At 37.6% G+C, this 17672-nt stretch overlaps 1 protein-coding gene across 9 annotated transcripts in view; it reads right to left on the reverse strand.

The window, feature by feature from the left end:
• The window catches only part of NBAS (NBAS subunit of NRZ tethering complex), a 449992-nt gene that overhangs the window by 93892 nt on the left and 338428 nt on the right, over positions 1-17672 (reverse strand). For all 9 annotated transcript variants that reach the window (XM_064295047.1, XM_064295045.1, XM_064295049.1 and 6 more), the window contains 2 exons: positions 4509-4727; positions 1983-2185 (listed from right to left, as the gene is read on the reverse strand). In XM_064295047.1, coding sequence (XP_064151117.1) covers positions 1983-2185; positions 4509-4727 — 422 coding nt within the window. The remainder of the gene's footprint in view (positions 1-1982; positions 2186-4508; positions 4728-17672) is intronic.

The raw sequence follows: 17672 nt of genomic DNA on the forward strand, positions 1-17672 counted from the left end.
ATAAGCTTTGCATTTAGACTCAGATGAACCCAGCTGGATTTTGGGAGAGTATACTGCCAGCTCATAGCCATTTGAGGCATATGCAGTCTACAAATGTACCAAATCCTATACTATGAGCTCAGGGTATGGAAATGAAACACTTTCTGTCTTCAAGGAGCTCACACTCTAATATATGTGTGTTTTCTCATCAAGAGGATAACATAATCTACTTGCATTCTGTCATTCAAAAAACATTCCCTGCACGTTGAATTTATGAGCTACATTAAGCAGTAGATCTAAATTCTCCAGCTGATCTTTTATTTTTTAAACTAACATATATTTGGTACTTCCTAGGTAACAGGCACTGCTAAGTCCTTTACATACCTTCGGCCATGTAATAACGCCACCAGCCCTACAGTTCAGGTACTATTATTGCACTCATTTTACAGAAGTATGTATCTGCAACTCTAGTGAATTTTTCAAATAATTTAAGTTACATGATTTAAATCAACTGCTTGATTCTGTTACTTTCACGCCTTTGTCATTCTGTTCCTACTAAAATTTTACTTGCTTCCTAAGAGGTAAATGTTATGGACCTTGTCAACAGCAACTTCTTTTCCTTTGAAAAAGAGGTAGCTGAATTCAAGTTCCTTCTCCTTCCACAACTGAATGATTTAGTCCACATTTATGGAATGTCTTCTATGTGCCAAGCATACCATTTATTAGATTAGAACCAAATCTTTAGTAATAGAACCATATGCAGGGAAAGAGAGAGAAGTATAATTTATGTCATAATTTTATAAGTATAAGACTATCACCTGCCATGTTTTATTTTAATTAGTAAGGAAAATGTGTAATTTTTAGGAAATAAATCAAATTCATCAAAGCACTAACTTTTCAAAATGTTTATTTGTTGTGAGTTTCAGCTACAGGTTGATTAAAAAAACAACAAAATGATGACTATGAATCAAAAGTATAAAATGTGGCAAACAAGAATCTGTCATAATTTGAAAGAGGAGAGTCATACTATACCCTAACTAAACCATACCCAGCAACAACAAAATCATCGTGAGCTAATAATAGAAAAACACTTTATTAATTTGGCATTTGTTCTTTCTAAACTATTGTATGATATTTCAAGTCTCTCTAAATAAATTTACGAAATACCTCAGAGCATTAAGGAGGAAACTATATGAAGCTAGGGTAATTAAACCGATAAAGGCTCATTTGATTTCAGTTCAGCTGCAGAAAACTGACATGCATTTAATCAAAAAGTTCCTCAGGAGCAATACAGAATTACAAAGAATGCTTAAAAGGAGAATAAATTAAACACAACTAAATCTTTTAGCCTAATTGCATTATTCACAGTTAAGTACTTGATGCCTCATTATTTTTTTAGCTTAACTTTTCCCTCTTTTCTAATCCTCTTGGATGCATTCCTACAAAGACACAAGCATATCAACACAAGAGGAAAATTTCTCAACTGCCAGTTTTATGCCATTAATTCCAGGTAAATAATGTCCTAAGACACTAACTGCTTCACTGTATGACTGACCTTACCTTACTTACTTCAAAAGAACCTTCTGGGAACAATTTTTCCACTGCCACGAAGAAGGGGAATTAGAAAAGGTCAGATCTGAAAAACTACACCTAAGTCACATGGCACTCTGACACCTTCCCACCACTTCAGCCTTCCCCTTATTTCAAGAATAATTTCTTTTTTATGGAGGGTGAAGAGGGGAGGAGGGGGTTCCAACCAGAAGTCAGCTAGTTTCCTAACAATGATGAACCATTTTCCTGGTTTTCCATGCTCAAGACATTTTAAAACATAAGACTTTGAGAACTCTAATAATAATCTCTCATTTTTGTAAAATACTCCAGAGTTTACAAAATGCTTCCATGGACATTATCTTATTTTATTTTCATAACAACCATGAGGCAGGCACTAATTATTGGCAAAATATCACCTCAGGCTTTCCCTCAATGACTATGCTGTAGCTTACCTTAACGCGCAAATTATTTTGGTTATCGCGCTCTGTACTACGTCCTTGGCCAAGACGCCAAGGGGGCCAACAGCCACCTCTAGCAGCTGCTGTATCATTCTTAGAGGCTGACCATCTAAACACATGGCCACAGCTTGATCGTGAACTTTCTCTTTTTCTGATCGGGACAGATCATAGAGGTTACTGTATTTCTGCAGCGCTTCCTGGAAAGACAAGGTATTCAACACCTAAATGTCAAATAGGAATTAAACACGTATACATGTACATAGTGAAACATATTTAGAAGATTCTCAAACCAGATACATTACAACCGTTAATGCCACGTCAAGAACATGTAGTAGGTAGTAAGAACTTAGGCTCCAGCTTGACCCAGGCTTGAGCTCAAATCCTTGCTTTACCATTTAGTATTTACCGGGCCTTTGTGATCTCAAATTTTACTATTTGTAAAATAAGGATGTAGACAATAGGTTCTTGTGAATGAATTCAGTGAGAAAATATGTTAGTCTTTAGTACAATGTCAGGCACAAAGTAATACTCAACAAGCACAACTTTATTATTATTATTCACTATGACCACACAATAGTTGTAATCTTTTGAGCATCAATTACAGGAACCCAGGTATTGTCCATGTAGTGGACCACACAAGTAGTTTCAGTCTTATGTTTCTGAAAAGGACTAAGATCAAAGATGTTAAGTAATGGGCCCAAAGTCTCATGGCTAGCAATAAATAAAGCCAGGATTAGAATCCAAAATTCTACTTTTTCCCCCGTGCCACATTTTCTGCCTCTCTCTGAGAACCAAAAAAAAAAAAAATCAAACCCACTGCTGTCAAGTCGATTCCGACTCATAGCGACCCTATAGGACAGAGCAGAACTGCCCCATGGAGTTTCCAGAGAACGCCTGGCAGATCTGAACTGCCAACCTTTTGGTTAGCAGCTAGCTGTAGCACTTAGCTACTGTGCCACCAGGGTTTCCTCTCTCAGGGTACCTGTAAAAACTAAATGTTACAACAAATAATTCAAGATATGGGACATAATCATTGTTTTTCAGCATACCAAGTATGATCACTTAATGATAACAATACTCTCCAGGCTCTTTACAGTTTACCAAGTAATCCTGAATATACTGTCTTTGAAAACAACAATGTAAAAACCTGAGCATTAGCTGTGTATTTGATGATATTAAATAATTACGATTATTTTTATCATGCTAATGTAACAGTTATATAAAAAAATGCATCCTTTAGCGATATATATCGAAGTATTTTTCCATAAAATATAAAGATGACTGTGATTTGCTTTACGACAATCCACAAGAGTGAAGGGGAGATAGGTAAGAGTATGAATGAAGTACGATTGGTCTTGTTTTGGTAACTGTTGAATGTGACAGCTGGACACACAGGGTTTCATCTTCATTTTACTACTCCCCCCATTTTGAAATTTTCTATTTAAAAAAAAATCCCTGTGAGTTAGGCAGGGCAATTACTAGCATCCTCATCTAACAGAGAGGGAACTAGGGCTCCATAAGGTCAAAATTCCTTCACTTTGACTGCACTAACCTTCATGCGTGTATAAGATTTTTTTTTTTTTAAATTGGGTATATAATTAAAATAAGAATGTTAAAATCAAGCTTCTACCAAATGTACAGGGTTGAAGATAATTTTCATCTTTTGCTATGAAAGGCGCCTTAATAAAATCAAGTAAGAATCAAATTTGACTCAATGGCAATTAACAACAATGTTCTGTTCAGGAACCAAAAGAGTCTTCTCTGACTGAAAGGCATTCCAATATAGTCACACGGCATCTTTAAATCACAGCCTAACTGAAACGAACAGATGTTTTTGTTAATACCCCCGCTTGACCCCATGCACACTACTCTAGCCACTGAAAGACAACACTTGTTAGAAAGAGAGGAATGTCACCTCTCTGGAATTGAACATAGTACAGAATTTGATTAAAAAATAAGAGAATTAACAATTTTTTATACTAATAAATAGGTCACTTATACTTGAAAATTAAAATTTTACCCTAATTCTTACAATTACCGATTGTAGCATTTTAAATATCGACAGGATAAAACCAACACTGTAAAAGCAAATTTGTTCCCAAAAAGCCATCTATGTTGCTCAGACCATTATTTAATGCTATTTATTAGACAGGCTAGCGGGCACTGAAAAATACCAAATGAAACAAAGCTGTTATTAAACTTCTAAATTCTTCTCTTTATGCTTTTAATGAGGGGTTTGCATTTCCTTCCCCCTCATCTACTTCTCTTACCCCATCATGTCTCTTGTCCCAAGTATCAATTGTGTCAAATGGCTTAAATCCTTTTATAAAGCAGTAAAAATTGAACGGATAATTGAATGATAATGAAGAGGTTAAAGGACAAATGTTTGAGGACATTTTTCACGGATCTCTACATGACTGAAAACCGTATCAAAACTATTGGACTTTAAAGAGTAAATGACAGTATATACTAATACTATCCAAGCGAGCAGGCACATAGACTGAGTTTTCACTTCATTACCTGCTCACTATTCTTCAGAGAAACGATGAAGCTATGGCTGAGGGTTTCGAGGTGGGCAAGTGATTTCTCCAGGTGATTCAAAGTATCTGCATAGGTAACTTCAGAATCACCAGTTTCTTGAATACTTTCTTCTGCATTTCTTTTCCTTGGCTTCTCAATAAAATGTTTGACTATCTTAATAGTTTTTACAGTCATTTCTTTACGTGCTTCCACGGAAAGCTAAAAAAAAAAAAAAAAAAAAGATGTAACAGCAAGATAAACCAGCCTTACATTAACATACATGTATAGCTAATGAGTGAAAATCTAATTTATACAACTTTAATCAATGAGTAAAACTTCCGTTCAGGTAGCTTTACTTCTGTAAAGAAAACAAACAACAGTGAGGTACGATTTTCACATTTTTATGCAAATAATGCATGCCTTCTACATTTGTTTGCCAACCGCGCCCTTCCCCTACGAGACATTAAGTGTTATGTGCTAATTTTTTTTACAAAAAATTGGAATAGTGGCACTTATGAAAATACCTCATCAGGGGAGGGTCTGGTTGGCAAACAAACATAGAAGGTGTGCTTTATTTGTGTAAAAATATTGTATATTAATAAAAATGGATTTTAAATTTAATGCTGTGATGAAACCAGTAGTCATGCAGATTGTTGGTTACACTGAAAAACTGAGAAGTTATTTCTACAATCAAGTTCATAGCTCTGATCATTTATTATAAGAAAATAATTCAAAAGAAGAGAAAAATTACAGGCATGAAGACTAACTAGAATACAACTATGAAGGTAAAACTTCAAAAGCAATGTAATTATCTGATAATAAGTAATGTTAACTAGCTTATAATAAACTACTGGATAAAATATTAAGCGGCCATTAAAATTACAGTTATAAAAACAGTATAGCAAGAGGAAAATGCTTATCATATAAAACTGTAGTGGTTAAGTGTCTATACCACACTTACATTAAAATTTAAACTATACATGTGCCGTGGCTGAATAAAAAAAAAAATTAGTGTTTGAATTATGAGCAATTTTTTATTTTTTACTTTCCCAAGTTTCTATATCAAAGCTGTATTCGTTCATTCAATTATTGAATTCTGACTGTGAAAGGCACTGTGTAGGTATGTGGGTGAGACAGGTAGGGTTAACTGTGATGGAGGAATAGAAGAGCTTTAAAAAATTACCACCTGGAAGTTGAGTAAACATGTGTCACATTCTGTCAACATGAGATAAGGTTAAAACAACCCATGAATTACTACTTCCTTCTTAAATGTTTTTCTAGTCCCTTCCCCCTTTACAGGCTCCGCATGCACAGAAGAACAAAGCGTGACCGCTGTTTGACCTTCCTTGGCCCACGGAAGGAGGCGATGTAGTGCAGATGATCAGTGCACCTGCACTATATCCCATAATAAGTGATGCCAAGGGCTGCTGAGAGGACTCCATCTTGAATATCGGTAGGTTCCATCTTGGATTCCAGATGTGCATGCTGCCTAATTAGTATGCACCGCCATTCTGAGAGGGACCCGCCACTTTAAAGAAACCCACTAAATATTCATTGCTCTACTGTCCCCACTGAACCCATATAAGCCCTCGCCTTGCTTCCCTTTTCGAGTCAGTCTTTTAGAGAGGCATAAGCCCCCACTGACTCCTCTTACTTGTCACAAGTAAAATAAACTTGTTAGAGCTGAACCCAAAAATGTCTCCTCTGTGTATTCTTACAAGAGAAAGACAAGGACTCATTGAGTTTGGACGGCCTCCGTGCCCTCAGCAGTAACACAGAGATTCTATTTTCCTAATTATATTAAAAACACTAAGCTCACTCTTTAGAATACAAAATAAAGTCTACATTTTATCCATCTTGATGGAGACACCACATACCTCTGAGCACTTCTGGATGTTTCCTACACCCCACTTATTTGTGTTGCTTTGAATCCTGGGTTTTAGTCTCCTGTCATCTGCTCCTCAGATGAATTTGTATTGTTTTTATTTATTTATTTAAATAAAAACAGATAAAGATTCCTAGGATAAAATCTTATTTTTTGCTATTATTTCATGAAATTCGTCACTGTATGTCTCTGACTATTCTGAAAATTAGGAATAGTGACCACATTAGGAAATAAACCTCTCCCAACCTTCCATTTTCTATTTGCTCTCTCTAAGTCACTCAATATACAATTAATATTTTTAATGTAGACAGCTGACATTTGCTTAATCCTGTATATGTATTGATAAAAAGGTATTTTTAGTAAACTATTTTCTTTGAATTGTAGCTAGGTGCTTACTTTGTAAATGCAGCTTCAAAACAAATTCTCTAGCTCCTACTTCTGAATAGACTGCTGCCTCTAAGCATCTACGGCATTAAAAAAAAAAAAAAAAGCCACTACTGACTGACAAATATTGTTACTGCCTCTTTTTCCCAAATAAACTGAAATTTAAAAACACAGGATCCTAGAACAGTATTCCCCATGCATTTGTCAGTTTGTGGTACTGTGGAGGCTTGCATGTTGCTATGATTCTGGAAACCATACAAAAACAAAAAATAAACCTGTTGCTGTTGAGTCAATTCCAACCCACAGCAACCCTACTGGACAGAAGAGAACTGCCTCATAGAAGCGGCTGGTAGATTCGAACTGCCTACCTTTCTGATCTTTACCACTGTGCCACCAGGGCCACTCAAGATGGACAAGTTTCAGCGTTCAGCAGAGCTTCCAGATTTAGATAGACTAAGAAGAAAGGTTTGGCAATCTACTTCCGAAAGTCAGCCAAAGAAAACTGTATGGATCACAACAGAACACTGTCAGATCATAGTGCTGGAAGATAAGTCCCTCAAGCTGTAAGGCATTCAAAATACAGCTGGGTAAGAGCTGCCTCCTCAAAGTAAAATCAACCATGATGGAGTAATAAAGCTTTTGGGACCTTCATTTGCTGATGTGGCATGACTCAGAATAAGAAGTAACAGTGGCAAACACCCATCAGCAATTGGAATGTGGAATGTACAAAGCATGAATCATGGAAAATTGGAAGTTGTCAAAAATGACATGGAATGCTTGAAGATATCGCAGAAATTAATGAGCTGAAACGGACTGGTCTAGGCTACTTTGAATCCAACAATCTATTATGCCAGGAATGATGAAGAGGAATGGCGTTACATTATCATCAAAGAGAACGTTTCAAGATTTATCCTGAAATTCAACGCTGTCAGTGATAGGTTAATATCCATATGCTTACAAGGAACACCAATTAATACAACTGTCGCTTAAATTTATGGCATCAATGGCAAAGATGAAGGAATTGAAGATGTTTTCCAACTTCTGCAGTCTGAAACTGATCAAACATGCAATCAAAATGGATTGATAATTACTGGTGATTGGAATGCAAAAGTTGGAAACAAAGAAGGAATAAAACTCAAAAACTCGTTGCCATCGGGTCAATTCTGACTCATAACAACCCTATAGGACTGAGCAGAACTGCCCCATAGGGTTTCCACGGAGTGCCTCGTGGATTCAAACTCTAGTGATAGAAATGATGCTGGTGATCACGTGCTAGAGTTCTGCAAGACTTATTCATCAGAAATACATTTTTCAACAACATAGTAAATACACAGGTGGACCTTACCGGATAGATTATACAGGAATAAAGTTGACTACATCTGTGGAAAAAGACAACAGAGACGCTCAACATCATTAGTCAAGCCAAAGCCAGTGGCCGATTGTGGAATGGACCATTAACTGCTCAAGTGCTAGTTCAAGTTAATGCTGAATAAACTCAAAACAAGTCCACAAGAGCCAAAGTATGACTTTGAATGCATCCTGCCTGAATTCAGAAACCATTTCAGGAACAGATTTGATGTACTGAACACTAAAGATTGAAGACTGGAAGACTTGTAGGAAGATACCAAGGACATCACACACGAAGAAAGGAAAGGTCATTAAAAAGACAGGAAAGAAGGAAAAGACCAAAATGGATGTCAGAAGAGACTCTGAAACTTGCTCTTAAGCACCAAGCAGCTAAAGTAAACGGAAGAAATTATAAAGTAAAAGAGCTGAACAGAAGATTTCAAAGGGCAGCTCGTGAAAATGAAGAAAAGTATTGTGATGAAATATTCAAAGACCTGGAGGTAGAAATCCAAAAGGGAAGAACATGATTGGCATTTCTCAAGCTGAAAGAACTAAAGAGAAAATTCAGGCCTCAAACTGCATTACTGAAGGATTATATGGGCAAAAAAACTGGATGGCATAGGGAGTATCAAAAGAAGACAGAAGAAAATACACAGTTACTGTACCAAAAAGAGAGCCTCAGCAGCATAGTGGTTAAGCATTTGGCTGTTAACCAAAAGGTCGGCAGTTTGACTCCACCAGCCACTCCCTGGAAACCCTGTGGGGGAGTTCTACTCTGTCCTATAGCGTCACTATGAGTTGTAATCGACTCAACGGCAGCGGGTTTGATTTTTTGGTTTGGTACCAAAAAGAATCAATTGATGTTCAACCATTTCAGGAGGTAGCAGATGATCAAGAACTCCTGGTACTGAAGGAAGAAGTTCAAGCCACACTGAAGGCACTGATGAAAAACAAGGCTCCAGGAATTGATGAAACACTGAGATGCTTCAACAAATGGATGGAATGCTAAAAGTGCTTACTTGTCTATGTCAAAAAATTTAGAAGGCAGCTACCTGGCCAGCTGACTGGAAGAGATTCATACTTGTGCCCATTCCAAAGAAAGGCAATCAAATGCAATGCAGAATTTTTCGAACAATATCATTAATATCACATGCTAGCAAAATTCTGATGAAGATAATTCAAAATGGCTGCAGCCATACATTGACAGGAAGCTGTCAGAAGTTCAAGTCGAACCCAGAAGGTGATGTGGAACAAGGGATATCTTTGCTGATATCAGATGGGTCTTGGCTGAAAGAGAATACCAGAAAGATGTCTATCTGTGTTTTATTAACTACATGATGGCATTTGACTGTGTGAATCATAACAAATTATCAGTAACATTATGAAGACGGAGAATTCTAAAACCCTTCATTGTGCTCATGTTGAACCTGTACATGAATAAAGAAGTAGTTGTTTGAAGAGAACAAGGGGTACTGCGTGGTTTAAAACTGGAAAAGGATTGTGGCAGGGTTGTTTCTTTTCATTTTACTTATTCAGTATGTATGTTTAATAAATAATCTGAGAAGTCAGACTATATAAAGAAGAACATGGCATCAGAATTAAAGGAAGGCTTATTAACGACCTGTAATATGCAGACAACACAACTATTCTTTAACAAAGATGGCTTGAAGTACTTACTGATGATGGCCAAAGATTAGAGTCTGCAGTATGTGTTACAACTGAATGTGAAGAAAACAAAATTTTCTCACAACTTGACCTATAAATAACATCATGGTAAATGGAGAAAAAATAAAATTTGTCAATGATTTCATCTTACTTGGATCAACAATCAATGTTCATGGAAGAAGCAGTCAAGAAATCAAATGGGGTATCGCATCAGACAAATCTGTATAAAAGACCCTGTTAAAGCTTTATAAAGCAAATATGTCACTTTGATGACTAAGATGCCCCTGACCCAAGCCACGGTCTTTTTAGTTGCCTCATCTGCATGTGAAAGCTGAACGAGGAACATGGAAGACAGTAGAACTTACGCATTCAAAATACGGTGTTAGTGAAGAATTCTGAGTACCTTATACCATGGATTGCCAGAAGAATGAACAAATCAGTGTCAAAAGAAATACAGCTAGAATGCTCCTTAGGACTGAGAGACTTTGGCTAGCTTACTTTGGACATATCATCAGGAAAGACCAATCAACTAGAAAAGGGCATCATGTGTGGTAATGCAGAGGGTCAGGGAAAAGGAGGCAAAACCTCGATGAGATGAATTAACACAACAGTCACACCAATGGACTCAAACATACCAATGATCATGCAGATGGCACAAGACTGGGCAACATTTCGTTCTGTTGTACATAAGGTTCCATGAGTTGGAGCCAACTAGTGATTTAGGAAATAATATTGGAATCATTATTCTGTGTACTTCAGCAAAGAGAATGCAACCCAGCTGGAGCTGGACTTACAAGAACTCTGTAATGTTCCTTGGACTTGGGCAGACATAGCTCTTAGCAGCATGCTTATCAATTTTCCCACTCTTTTCTAGGCTGTAATATTCCTTGGACTTGGGTATCTATGGCTCTGGTAGCATGCTTGCCTGATTTCCTACTTTTGCCTTTTTGAATATATGTTGAATAAAAGTTTATTTGCTTTAACTAATCTTTGTGCTGTTTTCACCCTACAACACTAGATAGCAACTGACAACAACAACAGAACTGTTCCATTATCTAAATGGAAGACTGAGCACTGGGAGGTCAACTGATGTTTTGGCTCATCATGTGAGTAAAAGAGGGGAAAATCTGAATCCAGGTCCCTTGGTTACCAAGTCAGTGCTCCTCTTTCACTATAAACCACACAACATCTACCTGATCATTTGTGTATCCTCATAGACTGGGAAAGTGTATTTTAGAGAAAATGCTGATTGAATGCTGAACAAAATCAAGGATGAATAAGGATTAATACAGTACAGTGACTCTTTCCTTTCTATTCACCTATATTTCCTAAGAAATGTGGGTTTGAAAAATTATTTGGCCATACCAGTTGGCCAAATGTTTACACTCTCCTAGCTGATTAGGGGCTTGGAAGACAAGTAGGGACTGGGTTGGGGCAGGCAATAATTCACATGTGCAGGAAGTAGGGTCATGGCAGAAATAAAGGATCCCTTTATGTAGACAGGATCTTGGTTATGCAAAGCCCAGCATGATATTGTCAGCCAACCCTGGAAAGTATAGTAAGTGCAAAAACGAGAAAAATCAGAAAACCGGTGTTTTAATTTTTACTAGCTGGATGATTTTAGGCAACTTGATAAATTGTTTCAATCCACAGTTTCTTCATTTGTAAAATGCTAAAATGCCATCTCATACCATTTTAAGAAAATAAATGAGATAATGTGTAAAACAATCAGCACAGTGCCTTGCCCACAGTAAGTACTCAATAAATGGAAACTGAATTGTAATCCAACCAGCTAATACACTACACAGTTTATCTTCCACCTGTTGGTATTTTTGTCTAATAAATTTGTCATGTAATTCCCTTTTAGAAAAACCTTTAGAAGCTTCCCCAAAGTCCTCAGCATGGTACTCAGGAACTTTCACAAGCTGGCCCCAAGCTAACAATCTGGGGGGTCTCATGGTATAACTGTAACCCACTGCTTGTGCACCAGCCACACAGAACTTTTCATCATTTCCTGGAGCCATTACTGTACAGGTTTTGTTCCGTCTCAATGAAATGCTCTTTTCCCTCTTCTTCACAACGCAAATTCGTAGTCGTACTTCAGTATCTAGCTTAAATGGAAGAATAATCCATCTTCTTGCAATTTACAACTTCTCTGTCTCCTTAGCACTAATACACCTGGGCCTGAAAAGGAACCCTATGCTCTAAAAAACTTGTTGTTGGTCACGAGAAGTGAGTGAAGTTTTCGGGAGTTAAACTTGTTTGATTTCATCATCTCAGTGCCGAGACTTTTTTTTTTAATCTCTTTTAAATTATCTTTGGCCCATATTTAAAAATAACTAAATGTAACCTGACACTTATTAAGAATATAGAGCATAAACACATATAACCTAAGTTAATTTCCTGAGATAGCAGGGGCCTCTAAGCAGTAGAATGGTATCATAATGAAAGATGTAAGGGCTTGTACATGGCTGGGCACTGTATTTAACTCAAACTTTTTACCACTTGACTTTGTGAAAGGGTGTGATTCAGAAATATAATTTTGGGCTTGGCAACCAAGGCCACAAAACAATATGTGCATTAATTATCCAACAAGAAACTAATTTGCTCTGTAAGCCTTCACCTAAAGGACAATGAAAAATTTAATTAAAAAAAAAAAAGATATAATTTTAACACTGAATTTACATCTAGTAGATTTGTATTATTATTATTATTTTCAACTATTCTATGATGGAAGGAACAGAAGTAAAAGGGAAAAAAGATTAAAGAAATGTACCTGAGGGAAGAAAAATTGCAATTTCTTGACCATCCCAAGTAACCTAACTGTATCTTTATTCTTAACATTCTTTACTTAAGCCTATAGCATTAACATGTCATTCACACACTTTACTATAATAACCAATTGAGATTATTTTATAAGACATTCCCTGACAACAACGAGTAATTGCTTCCAAAAATAATGTGAATTTTATAAAATAAAAAGAAGTGGCTAAATTGTCCCACCATTCAAAAAATATGTATTAAGCACCTATTCTGTTCTGGGCCCTATCGGAAAATGGGGTAAAAACATGAACCAGGCTCACAAAGAAATCACATCCAGTATGGGAGATAAGACAGTAGAAAGGAGAAAAAACTACGAATCATCCATGACTTCTTTACAGCCAATCTATCAGCAAGTCTTACTGGATTTAACGTCAGTATAGATCTTTTTTTTTTTTTTTTTTTAAACTCTAACCACTTTCCACCACCTTTACTGCCACCACACTATTCCAAACCACAACCACCTCTCATAAGGAGTACTGCAACGGTCTTAACTGGACGCTTCATGTGACAGATATACCTCACCGAACACAAACACTCCACCTACTCCACCACAGGTGCCAACCCCCTTGCAGTCAGGATGAACCATGTTCCAGATAACGAAATCTGAGCAGAAGTCATGTGGGTCATTTCTGAGCCAGTGAAATAAAAAGCCCACATGTATCATTCTCTAGTCTCCCAGTCTCTCAGTCTCTCCCAGCCATGGCAAGTGAGGAAAGCAGAGGCTGAAGATGGCGCCAAGACAAAACGGTAGAGCTTCCATCAGCCTGGAACCTACGTGACTTTGAAGCTTCATACTGAATTAGAAGCTATGGAGATCTGGGATTATATATACCCTAGCCTATTCGACACACAATAATTGGTATCAAGAGTAAGGCAATACGTAACTTGGTTTGAGGATATTATAGACGGTAAACGCATGTAATGCATGTTATGCTATAATAAAGTGATAAGATTGTTGCCTGTGGTAACAAGCATGATCATACCCTCTAATGAACTTCTGGCTCTACTTGTGGCTCTAGAAAAACTTTAACACTAGTAGCTGCGTTGGATGTTACAGGCTGCTGTGGGTATTAAAAGAAAGAGATGAGTTGAGGAAAACATGGGCTAGTCTGCAAGCAGGAAAGAAAAAGCCAAGAGAAAATCTAGAAATTTAGAGCCTTGCTACATTGAAAAACTTACCAATTCCAGGCCCAGTAGTAAGACCTAAGAGTGAGAAAGCCTTAGGTGACAAATGTCAGGTAAAAGCTTTTGAAGATTAAACTGCCTCATGGAAAGACCAATGGTACGATACTCAATAAATTCTTTCAACTGGACAAAACACCTCAAGGCAGAGATCCAGTTAATGACATGGTCCTCCCCTAGAAGGCTGCCAGCTTTAAGGTGGCCCCCTTTTAAGTCAGGCAGAGGTATGGGGATGATATTGCAAAGATATACAGCACATCTGAGAAGAATGTCTTAAAAAAACAAAACAAAAACCCAACCAAACCTGTAGGTGTGGCTAAGGGCATGTGTTGCTGAGAGAAATCAAATCAATAAGAACCCTATTAGGTTTCTAAGATAGTGGTGCTGTCAAAGAAACCATAAGCCTGGACTAAAAATGACTGGGACTGTTCAAAACTTAATGCTCAGGCCTCCGACCCTCCTTAGGCAGGCTGAGAAAGCTGCGCAGCTTTTGAAAAGGGCACAAGCCTCCAGAACTCACTCCACATGTGCCCAAAGAAGAAAGTAGGAAAGACTCTCCTAGAGTGTAGAACCCGGGGCTGTGGACAACAAAGGACAACGGGGCTCCTGGAGAAAGCAGAATCAAGGCCTAATTAAGTCTCATAACCCAGGTGAAGGGTAGGGAAGCCCTCCAAGTCTGCAAAGCAGGATCTCAGAATGCCTTAAGCAGTATCTCCTATTTCTTCCCTTTCCGCTGTGAGCATTGTTTATGGCACTTATCTTGTCCCTGTTCACTATCTTAAACTGTGTGTAGGGGCAGGTATGGGGGAAGAGAAGCAGAGGATTTGTCTTTTTAGTTCATAGTCTTTGGGTCATAGCTGGACCTCGTATACAGACTATTGTGTGTTACCCAGTCTCTGAGCTCCACGGTGTGACTGGGTGGATCCTGGATTCTTTCTCTTAAATGCGGGTGAGAAGAGTGTTCTATGGTGGAAAGAACATTTGGTGAACAAAAAGGTGAGTTTTGGAAGACAGTGATGCTCACCAAACATACCATCTACTCCCCAGTATTTCTCAATCCCCTTGCAGTTAGATGGGGTTTTGTTTGTTTGGGTTTTATAACCTTTTAAAAAATGTAAAACATATTCTTAGCTTAGGGCTGTACAAAAACTGGCAGTGGACTGAATTTAGCTTGTAGGCCATAGTTTGCTAATTCCTGAATTATAGTATTAAAAAGAGATACTGGAAAGCTGGACTGAGAATCAGTTGTTAAGGGGCCTTGAATGCCAATCTAGCTAAGGAATCTGAAACACAGGGATTGAGACCCCACTGAAGGCAATGTGTATACTGAAGACAATTAATTACACATGATTGCACTATTAGGCTCCCATTTAAAAACACACTGTGAGAGAATCATTTCAAAGAAAAATAGGAAACTACAGTTACCTTAGTGTACAGAACATGTTATGCTTTCTCAAGCCTCTTTGCCTGTCCTTCCAGAATCAGTTCAGGAGCTCACTTTCTGGAAAGCCTTCCCTGACATAAATTTCTTTGAGGTTACAATCCACTTCTATGTGTTCCTAAAGTACTCTGTGATCTTCTGTACCCAAAAATGTATCACAGTACATAAAATTTTTTGGTTACTTGAACGTCTTCCTGCCTACACAATGAGATCCATTAGGTCAGAAATGGCTTTTTTAATTTCTGTATTCCTAGCAGCTAATACAATGTCTAGCACATTGTTGAGGAACAGTAAATAGCTGCTAAATTACTGAAGAACTCTGATCACCATATAGGATTTTTTAAAAAAGAATGTTTAAAAGCACAACGAAATTACATGTTTTCAACATGTCCCTAGATACTCATGGTCTAGAATACTCCAACAGCTTCCAAATTATCCAGTGTCTCTCTAGTATCTTGTTCCTAAAAAAGTCACTTCAAACATACATATATAACTACTGTTATAAACCAAGAAAAATTGGTCATTACCCAGTGGCAAATTAAGCCAAGGATCCACATTATAATTAAGCTTATTGATCCCTCATGACTTTTGTTGAGTAGCCTTGAATGTCAGTCTAGCTAAGGAATCTGAAATATAAGGATTCAGCTGTGGATCATACTGTAACAGGGACCTAGGAGACTAAAATTGCAAAAGAACATTTTAAGACTTGAAACAAACAAAAACCGGGACCAAATATATGGCAACAGGACAATGCCAGTCCATGGTGAGAGATCATGCAGGAAGAGGCAAAGTAACAAACTACTGGTGATTCAGTTCATTCATTCATTCAATATACATCCACTGAGGACACACTGTACGTTTGGTTTTGGGCTGGGTGTTGGCGACACAGAAAATTTAAATCACATCCAGGTCCCCGGGTATGTCAAAGTCTAGTCAAAAACACAGAGAAGTAAAAGGCAATTGCAAAGAAGCATGATAATTACAAAGCTATGGAAGCCCTCAGAAGCCCAGGGAAGGCCAAGAAAGGTTTGCTGAAGGAGGGTATCTCCAAGGAGAGTGAGTGGGAATAAAGATGAGAAAAGAAGAATTTGAAGGGGCGACCATTCCAAAGGAGCAAGCCAGGAGCCTGGAAGTATATCAGCTTAGCTGGAATGCACAGTGTGAGTAGAGGCCTTCCAATGAATGAGGAAGAATTATTCAGTGGCTACAAGGTGCAGGGCTCTGCATACCAGGCTGATCACTTTATCATGCAGGCTCTGGGAAGGCACGAAAAGGTTTTAGACAGGAAAGTGACACAATCAGTACTCCAGTTTTCAGATAATGGCTTGAGTCGAAAATCACTAAGACAACTTTTATCATCTACATTTATTTGAAGGCTGATAAATCTTGCTTCACAGACACTTTTTTTTTTTCCATTTAAAAAAGAGCTTACCATAACTTTAAAGATAAGGCTGATATTTAGAAAATGGCAGGTGACTTAAAACCCAGTTGATACCTATAGATGGAAGGGCTAAAAATCAGGGTTTACATACTATTTATATTGCTAATAGCAAATAAATAAAGTAACGGTAAGGCCAAGGGCAAAATTAGATTATTCATACATTTTTAACATCCTAGACAGTTTGGGAGATAGAAAAAAGTTCTTTTACTAACAGAGAACAGACAGATTTATTCTCTTTTTAGGTTGCCATTTGAAAACTCACTCTGCTTCCTTCCATCTCTGCCTCCTCCTTTTATGTTCAAACACTTCAACAGTTACCATGTACTAGGCCTGCCTATTGGCCCAGGGGATATAATGGTAAACTAAGACACAACCTCTTATCTTCGAAGAACATAGATCCTAATGGAAGGCCAAGCACAGAAATGAATATTTATAAAATGTGATAGAAATATAAATTAAGTATGTGGGCATAATGAGAAAATTACTGTCTTGCCAAGAAACGTCTTTATAAAAGGGACGTGAAAACTGAACCAGGACTTGAAGGATGAACAAGAGTTCAGGTGGAAGAAGGGGATAAGGGCGGGATTTTGGGCAGAGAGACCAGCAAGAGTGATTAAACGATGGCTTTTATAAAACAGAATGTTCTGTGGCTCTCAGCCTTTTATAATATTCCAAACCACCTGTGGGATATAATATTAAAAAAAAAAAAACACTTGCTCACTACTTCAAGGAGTTTCATGGTGGTGGAAAGAGTGGATCCAGAACATCAGTTAGCAATATATTTAAGAAAAGAGGGAGAATACTATTTAGAAAAAGATGAAGATTTCCCAAGAGTTTGAATCCCCCTTAGCTACTCTTCAATCCCACTGCCAGGAAAAGCCAGATACTCTTCCTCTTCCACTCTCACTCCCATGCCAAACCTGGAAAATCACTGTTCTAGGAGTAAAGAAAAGCTCTTGCTGGAGTAAATGGAAGGCATGTACGCATTCAAGCAAG

The sequence above is a fragment of the Loxodonta africana genome, chromosome 12 (genome assembly GCF_030014295.1).
Source record: "Loxodonta africana isolate mLoxAfr1 chromosome 12, mLoxAfr1.hap2, whole genome shotgun sequence".
NCBI lineage: Eukaryota > Metazoa > Chordata > Mammalia > Proboscidea > Elephantidae > Loxodonta > Loxodonta africana.